The sequence below is a fragment of the Cygnus atratus genome, unplaced genomic scaffold (genome assembly GCF_013377495.2).
Source record: "Cygnus atratus isolate AKBS03 ecotype Queensland, Australia unplaced genomic scaffold, CAtr_DNAZoo_HiC_assembly HiC_scaffold_40, whole genome shotgun sequence".
NCBI classification, from domain to species: domain Eukaryota; kingdom Metazoa; phylum Chordata; class Aves; order Anseriformes; family Anatidae; genus Cygnus; species Cygnus atratus.
In genome coordinates this window covers 14,779-23,654 of record NW_026109996.1, presented here as the reverse complement: position 1 = coordinate 23,654, position 8,876 = coordinate 14,779, and the positions used below count along the sequence as shown (strand labels likewise).

At 62.7% G+C, this 8,876-nt stretch overlaps 1 protein-coding gene across 1 annotated transcript in view; it reads left to right on the top strand.

The window, feature by feature from the left end:
• Positions 1–1,716, top strand: part of FBL (fibrillarin) — a 12,305-nt gene extending 10,589 nt beyond the window's left edge. Inside the window, exon 7 of the mRNA XM_050716808.1 lies at positions 1,616–1,716. Coding sequence (XP_050572765.1) covers positions 1,616–1,716 — 101 coding nt within the window. The remainder of the gene's footprint in view (positions 1–1,615) is intronic.
• Positions 1,717–8,876: the final 7,160 nt, after the last annotated feature.

Below are 8,876 nucleotides of genomic sequence, written 5' to 3'. Positions count from 1 at the left end.
AAGAGACCCCGGGACCCCAAAAGGACCCCAGGATCCCAAAAGGGACGCGGGGACCCCAAAAGGGACCCCAAAAGAGACCCCGGGAACCCAACAGGACCCCAGGAACCCAAAAGGACCCCAGGATCCCAAAAGGGACCCCAAAAGGGACCCCAAAAGGGACCCCGGGACCCCAAAAGGGTCATGGGACCCCAAAAGGGACCCCAAAAGGGTCACGGGACCCCAAAGGGACCCCGGGAACCCAACAGGACCCCAGGATCCCAAAAGGGATGCGGGGACCCCAAAAGCGACCCCAAAAGGGACCCCGGGACCCCAGAAGGGACCCCGGGACCCCAAAAGGACCCCAGGATCCCAAAAGGGACGCGGGGACCCCAAAAGCGACCCCAAAAGGGACCCCGGGACCCCAAAAGGGTCATGGGACCCCAAAAGAGACCCCGGGAACCCAAAAGGACCCCAGGATCCCAAAAGGGACGCGGGGACCCCAAAAGCGACCCCAAAAGGGACCCCGGGACCCCAAAAGGGTCATGGGACCCCAAAAGAGACCCCGGGAACCCAAAAGGACCCCAGGATCCCAAAAGGGATCGCGGGGACCCCAAAAGGGACCCCAAAAGGGACCCCAAAAGGGACCCTGAGACCCCAAAGGGGTCATAGGACCCCAAAGGGACCCCGGGAACCCAACAGGACCCCAGGACCCCAAAAGGGACGCGGGGACCCCAAAAGGGACCCCAAAAGGGTCACGGGACCCCCAAGGGGACCCCGGGACCCCAAAAGGGATGCGGGGACCCTAAAAGGGCCACGGGACCCCAACGGAGTCCCTGGGACCCCAAAGGGACCCCGGAATCCCAAAAGGGACCCTGGGATCCCAAAAGGGCCATGGGGACCCTAAAAGGGCTACAGGACCCCAAAAGAGACCCCGGGACCCCAAAAGGGACAGGGGGACCCCAAAAGGGGATGCGGGCACCCCAAGGGACCCCAATGACCCCAAGGGAACCCAATGACCCCAAAAGGACCCCAACGACCCCACAGGGACCCCAATAACCCCAAAGGGACCCCAACAACCCCAAAAGGATCCCAATGACCCCAAATGTCCCCAACAACCCCAAAGGGACCCCGATGACCCCAAAAGGTCCCAAACGTCCCCAAAACTCCCTGATGACCCCAAAGGGACCCCGATGACCCCCACAGGGACCCCAATGACCCCAAAAGGACCCCGATGACCCCAAAGGGACCCCAATGACCCCAAATGCCCCGAACGACCCCACAGGGACCCCAATAACCCCAAAGGGACCCCAACAACCCCAAAGGGACCCCAATGACCCCAAATGTCCCCAACGACCCAAAGGGACCCCAATGACACCAAATGACCCCAACGACCCCACAGGGACCCCAATAACCCCAAAGGGACCCCAATGACCCCAAATGCCCCCAACGACCCCACAGGGACCCCAATAACCCCAAAGGGACCCCAACAACCCCAAAGGGACCCCAATGACCCCAAATGCCCCCAATGACCCCAAAAGGACCCCAACGACCCCAAAGGGACCCCAACGACCCCAAATGTCCCCAACGACCACAAAGGGACCCCGATGACCCCAAAAGGACCCCGCTGACCCCAAAGGGACATCAATGTCCCCCAACGACCCCAAAGGGACCCCAACGACCCCAAATGTCCCCAACGACCCCAAAGGGACCCCGATGACCCCAAAAGGACCCCGATGACCCCAAAGGGACATCAATGTCCCCAACGACCCCAAAGGGACCCCAACGACCCCAAATGTCCCCAACGACCCCAAAGGGACCCCGATGACCCCAAAGGGACCCCAATGACCCCAAATGCCCCCAACGACCCCACAGGGACCCCAATAACCCCAAAGGGACCCCAATGACCCCAAGGGACCCCAATGACCCCAAAAGGACCCCAACGACCCCAAAAGGACCCCAACGACCCCAAAGGGACCCCAACGACCCCAAAGGGGCCCCGATGACCCCAAACGACCCCGCTGTCCCCTCACCTCCTCAGCCGTCCCCCGTCGGGGTCTCCGGGGCCGCTGGGTTTGGGTTTGGGTTTGGGGTTGGCTCCGTCCCCGTCCCCGGGGTCGCTGCGGGGTTGGGATGGGGTCAGGGCACCGGGGACGAAAAGGGGACGAAAAGGGGACAAAAAGGGGACAAAAAGGGGGAAATGGGGACAAAAAGGGGGAAATGGGGACAAAAAGGGGACAATGGGGACGAAAAGAGGCCATAAAGGGGACAATGGGGGACGAAAAGGGGACAATGGGGGCAAAAGGGGGACAATGGGGCCAAAAGGGGACGAAAAGGGGACGAAAAGGGGACAATGGGGTCAAAAAGGGGTCAAAAAGGGGACAATGGGGCCAAAAAGGGGACAATGGGGCCAAAAAGGGGCCAAAAAGGGGCCAAAAAGGGGACAATGGGGTCAAAAAGGGGTCAAAAAGGGGACAGTGGGGCCAAAAAGGGGACAATGGGGACAAAACGGGGACGAAAAGGGGACAATGGGGCCAAAATGGGGACAATGGGGTCAAAGAGGGGACAATGGGGCCGAAAAGGGGATGAAAAGGGGATAATGAGGCCGAAAAGGGGACAATGGGGCCAAAAAGGGGACAATGGGGCCAAAATGGGGACAATGGGGTCAAAGAGGGGACAATGGGGCCGAAAAGGGGATGAAAAGGGGATAATGAGGCCGAAAAGGGGACAATGGGGCCAAAAAGGGGACAACGGGGGCAAAAAGGGGACAACGGGGGCGAAAAGGGGACAACGGGGTGAAAAAGGGGACAACGGGGACAAAAAGAGGCCATAAAGGGGACAATGGGGGACGAAAAGGGAACAATGGGGCCAAAGAGGGGACAATGGGGCCAAAGAGGGGACAATGGGGCCAAAGGGGGGACAATGGGGCTGAAAAGGGGCCAATAGGGCCATGGGGGCGCTCACCTTGCCGGGCCGCCCCCGGTACTTGCCCAGTTGGTGCCAATCGAAGGTGACGAACGTCCGGGCCAGGGCGTCCCTGAGGGCTCGCGGCAGCGGGGCCAGCACCCGCGGGTCCGGGGCCAGGCTCTGCGGGGACAGCGGGGACACTGGGGGCATCACCAAGACCTCGGTGGCCACCACGAGGGCCTCGGTGGCCACCTCGGGGGCCTCGGTGGCCGTTTTGGGGGCTTTGGGGGCCATCTCGGGGGCTTTGGTGGCCATCTTGGGGGCTTTGGTGGCCATCATGAAGACCTTGGTGGCCATTCTGATCGTGTTGGCCATCACAAAGGCCTTGGTGGCCACCACAGGGACCTCGGTGACCATCATGAAGACCTTGGTGGCCACCACAGGCACCTTGGTGGCCACCATAGGCACCTTGGTGGCCATCATAAAGACCTCAGTGACCATCATGAAGACCGTGGTGGCCACCACGAGGACCTCAGTGGCCATTTTAGGGCTCTCGCTGGCCCCCACGAGGACCTTGGTGGCCATTCCGACCGTGTTGGCCATCACGAAGACCTCGATGGCCACCACGAAGACCTCGGTGGCCACCATGAAGACCTCGGTGGCCACCATGAAGACCATGGTGGCCACCACGAAGACCTCGATGGCCACCACGAAGACCTCGGTGGCCACCACGAAGACCTTGGTGGCCCCCACGAGGACCTCGGTGGCCATTTTAGGGCTCTCGCTGGCCCCCACGAGGCCTTTGGGGGCCGTTCTGCTCTTGCTGGCCCCCACGAAGACCTCGGTGGCTACCATAAGGATCTTGGTGGTCCCCACGAGGACTTTGGTGACCATCCTGCTCTTGTTGGCCATCACGAAGACCTCGATGGCCAGCATGGTGACCTCGGTGGCCATCATGAAGACCTTGGTGGCCACCACGAGGACCTTGATGGCCATCACGAAGCCCCTGCTGGCCATGATCATCTTGGAGGCCATCACGAAGACCTTGGTGGCCACCACGAAGACCTCGGTGGCCACCATGAAGACCTTGGTGGCCCCCACGAGGACCTCGGTGGCCATTTTAGGGCTCTCGCTGGCCCCCACGAGGACCTTGGTGGCCATTCCGACCGTGTTGGCCATCACGAAGACTTCGATGGCCATCATGAAGACCTCGGTGGCCACCATGAAGACCATGGTGGCCACCACGAAGACCTCGATGGCCACCACAAAGACCTCGGTGGCCACCATGAAGACCTTGGTGGCCCCCACGAGGACCTTGGTGGCCATTCCGACCTTGTTGGCCATCACGAAGACCTCGATGGCCATCACGAAGACCTCGGTGGCCACCACGAAGACCTCGGTGGCCACCATGAAGACCATGGTGGCCACCACGAAGACCTCGATGGCCACCACAAAGACCTCGGTGGCCACCATGAAGACCTTGGTGGCCCCCACGAGGACCTTGGAGGCCATTCCGACCTTGTTGGCCATCACGAAGACCTCGATGGCCACCACGAAGACCTCGCTGGTCACCAGGAAGACCTTGGTGGCCACCACGAGGACCTCGGTGGCCATTTTAGGGCTCTCACTGGCCCCCACGAGGACCTTGGTGGCCATTCCGACCTTGTTGGCCATCACGAAGACCTTGATGGCCATCACGAAGACCTCGGTGGCCACAATGAAGACCTTGGTGGCCACCACGAGGACCTTGATGGCCACCACGAAGCCCCTGCTGGCCATGACCATCTTGGAGGCCACCACGAAGACCTCGCTGGCCACCATGAAGACCTTGGTGGCCACCACGAAGACCTCGGTGGCCATCACGAAGACCCTGCTGGCCATGATCATCTTGGTGGCCATCATGAAGACCTCGGTGGCCACCATGAAGACCATGGTGGCCACCACGAAGACCTCGATGGCCACCACAAAGACCTCGGTGGCCACCATGAAGACCTTGGTGGCCCCCACGAGGACCTTGGTGGCCATTCCGACCTTGTTGGCCATCACGAAGACCTCGATGGCCATCACGAAGACCTCGGTGGCCACCACGAAGACCTCGGTGGCCACCATGAAGACCATGGTGGCCACCACGAAGACCTCGATGGCCACCACAAAGACCTCGGTGGCCACCATGAAGACCTTGGTGGCCCCCACGAGGACATTGGTGGCCATTCCGACCTCGTTGGCCATCACGAAGACCTCGATGGCCATCACGAAGACCTCGGTGGCCACAATGAAGACCTTGGTGGCCACCACGAGGACCTCGGTGGCCATTTTAGGGCTCTCGCTGGCCCCCGCGAGGACCTTGGAGGCCATTCCGACCGTGTTGGCCATCACGAAGACCTCGATGGCCACCACGAAGACCTCGGTGGCCACCACGAAGACCCCGGTGGCCACCATGAAGACCATGGTGGCCACCACGAAGACCTCGATGGCCATCACGAAGACCTCGGTGGCCACCATGAAGACCTTGGTGGCCACCACGAGGACCTCGGTGGCCATTTTAGGGCTCTCGCTGGCCCCCGCGAGGACCTCGGTGGCCCTTCCCTTCTTGGTGGCCCCCGGCAGGGCCTGGGTGGCCGCGGGCGGGGCCGGGCGGCGGCCAGGGGGCGGGGCCTACCTGGTAGAGGCGGGGCACGGCCAGCCAATCGGAGGGCAGGTGGGCGATGGCGCCCAGGAAGCGGCGCAGGTGGGGCCGGCACGGGGGCGTCCCCGCGGCCACCGCCACCAGCAGGCAGCTGACGGCGCGCAGCCCCAGGGCCCGGCGGGCAAACAGGGCCACCTGCGGGGACACGGGGACACGGGGGGACACGGGGGGGGGGCAATGGGGGCAATGGGGTCAATGGGGTCAATGGGGACAATGGGGTCGATGGGGACAATGGGGACAATGGGGGCAATGGGGGCAATGGGGGCAATGGGGTCAATGGGGGCAATGGGGACACGGGGACACGGGGACAGGGGGACAATGGGGGCAGTGGGGGTAATGGGGGCGGTGGGGATAATGGGGTCAATGGGGACAATGGGGTCGATGGGGACAATGGGGACAATGGGGGCGGTGGGGGCAATGGGGGCAATGGGGGCAATGGGGACAATGGGGTCGATGGGGGCAATGGGGGCAATGGGGGCAATGGGGGCAATGGGGTCAATGGGGTCAATGGGGGCAGTGGGGACAATGGGGTCGATGGGGACAATGGGGACAATGGGGTCAATGGGGTCAATGGGGGCAATGGGGTCAATGGGGGCAATGGGGGCAATGGGGGCAATGGGGACAATGGGGACAATGGGGGCAATGGGGTCGATGGGGTCGATGGGGACAATGGGGACACGATGACACGGGGACATGAGGTCAATGGGGACATTGGGGCCGTTTGGGGCCGTTTGGGGCCATTTGGTGCCATTGGGGCGATTCGGGTCCATTCGGGGCCGTTTTGGGGCCATTTTGGGGCCGTTTGGGGGCCGTTTGGTGCCATTGGGGCCGTTCGGGTCCATTCGGGTCCATTCGGGGCCGTTTTGGGGCCGTTTTGGGGCCGTTTGGGGCCATTTGGTGCCATTGGGGCCGTTCGGGTCCATTCGGGGCCATTTTGGGGCCGTTTTGGGGCCGTTTTGGGGCTGTTTGGGGCCGTTTGGTGCCATTGGGGCCGTTCGGGTCCATTCGGGTCCATTCGGGGCCATTTTGGGGCCGTTTTGGGGCCGTTTGGGGCCGTTTTGGGGCCATTTGGTGCCATTGGGGCCGTTCGGGTCCATTCGGGGCCATTTTGGGGCCATTTTGGGGCCGTTTGGGGCCATTTGGTGCCATTGGGGCCGTTCGGGTCCATTCGGGGCCATTCGGGGCCATTTTGGGGCCATTTTGGGGCCGTTTGGGGGCCATTTGGTGCCATTGGGGCCGTTTGGGTCCATTCAGATCCATTCGGTGCCGTCTCGGGGCCATTTTGGGGCTGTTTTGGGGCTTTTTGGGGCCATTTGGTGCCATTGGGGCCGTTCGGGTCCATTCGGGGCCGTTTCGGGGCGTTTTGGGGCCATTTGGGGCCATTTGGTGCCATTGGGGCCGTTCGGGTCCATTCGGGGCCGTTTTGGGGCCGTTTTGGGGCCGTTTGGGGCCATTTGGTGCCATTGGGGCCGTTTGGGTCCATTCGGGGCCGTTTTGGGGCCGTTTTGGGGCCATTTGGGGCCATTTGGTGCCATTGGGGCCGTTCGGGTCCATTCGGGGCCATTTTGGGGCCGTTTTGGGGCCGTTTGGGGCCATTTGGTGCCATTGGGGCCGTTCGGGTCCATTGGGGCCATTTTGGGGCCGTTTGGGGCCGTTTTGGGGCCGTTTGGGGCCGTTTGGGGCCGTTTTGGGGCCATTTGGTGCCATTGGGGCCGCTCGGGTCCATTCGGGGCCATTTTGGGGCCGTTTGGGGCCGTTTGGGGCCGTTTTGGGGCCGTTTTGGGGCCGTTTGGGGCCGTTTGGGGCTGTTTTGGGGCCATTTGGTGCCATTGGGGCCGTTCGGGTCCATTCGGGGCCGTTTTGGGGCCGTTTTGGGGCCGTTTGGGGCCATTTGGTGCCATTGGGGCCGTTTGGGTCCATTCGGGGCCGTTTTGGGGCCGTTTGGGGGCCGTTTTGGGGCCATTTGGTGCCATTGGTGCCATTGGGGCCGTTTGGGTCCATTCGGGTCCATTCGGGGCCATTTTGGGGGCATTTTGGGGCCGTTTGGTGCCATTGGGGCCATTCAGATCCATTCGGGGCCGTTTCGGGGCCATTTTGGGGCCGTTTTGGGGCTGTTTTGGGGCCGTTTGGGGCCGTTTGGGGCCGTTTTGTCCCATTGGGGCCGTTCGGGTCCATTCGGGGCCATTTTGGGGCCGTTTTGGGGCGTTTTGGGGCCGTTTGGGGCCATTTGGTGCCATTGGGGCCGTTCGGGTCCATTCGGGGCCGTTTTGGGGCCGTTTTGGGGCCGTTTGGGGCCATTTGGTGCCATTGGGGCCGTTCGGGTCCATTCGGGGCCATTTTGGGGCCGTTTTGGGGCCGTTTGGGGCCGTTTGGGGGCCATTTGGTGCCATTGGGGCCGTTTGGGTCCATTCGGGGCCATTTTGGGGCCATTTTGGGGCCATTTGGGGGCCGTTTGTTGCCATTGGGGCCGTTCGGGTCCATTCGGGGCCATTTTTGGGCCATTTTGGGGCCATTTTGGGGCCGTTTGGGGCCGTTTTGGGGCCGTTTGGGGCCATTTGGTGCCATTGGGGCCGTTCGGGTCCATTCGGGGCCGTTTTGGGGCCGTTTTGGGGCTGTTTGGGGCCATTTGGTGCCATTGGGGCCGTTCGGGTCCATTCGGGGCCATTTTGGGGCCGTTTTGGGGCGTTTTGGGGCCGTTTGGGGCCATTTGGTGCCATTGGGGCCGTTCGGGTCCATTCGGGGCCGTTTTGGGGCCGTTTGGGGCCATTTGGTGCCATTGGGGCCGTTCGGGTCCATTCGGGGCCGTTTTGGGGCCGTTTTGGGGCCGTTTTGGGGCCATTTTGGGTCCATTCGGGGCCGTTTTGGGGCCGTTTGGGGCCATTTGGTGCCATTGGGGCCGTTCGGGTCCATTCGGGGCCGTTTTGGGGCTGTTTGGGGCCGTTTTGGGGCCATTTGGTGCCATTGGGGCCGTTCGGGTCCGTTCGGGGCCATTTTGGGGCTGTTTTGGGGCCGTTTGGGGGCCGTTCGGGTCCATTCGGGTCCATTTTGGGGCCGTTTGGGGCCGTTTTGGGGCCGTTTGGGGCCGTTTGGTGCCCTTGGGGCCGTTCGGGTCCATTCGGGGCCGTTTTGGGGCCGTTTGGGGCCGTTTTGGGGCCGTTTGGGGCCGTTTGGTGCCATTGGGGCCGTTCGGGTCCATTCGGGGCCATTTTGGGGCCGTTTTGGGGCCGTTTGGGGCCATTTGGGGGCCGTTTGGGGCCGTTTGGTGCCATTGGGGCCGTTCGGGTCCATTCGGGGCCGTTTTGGGGCC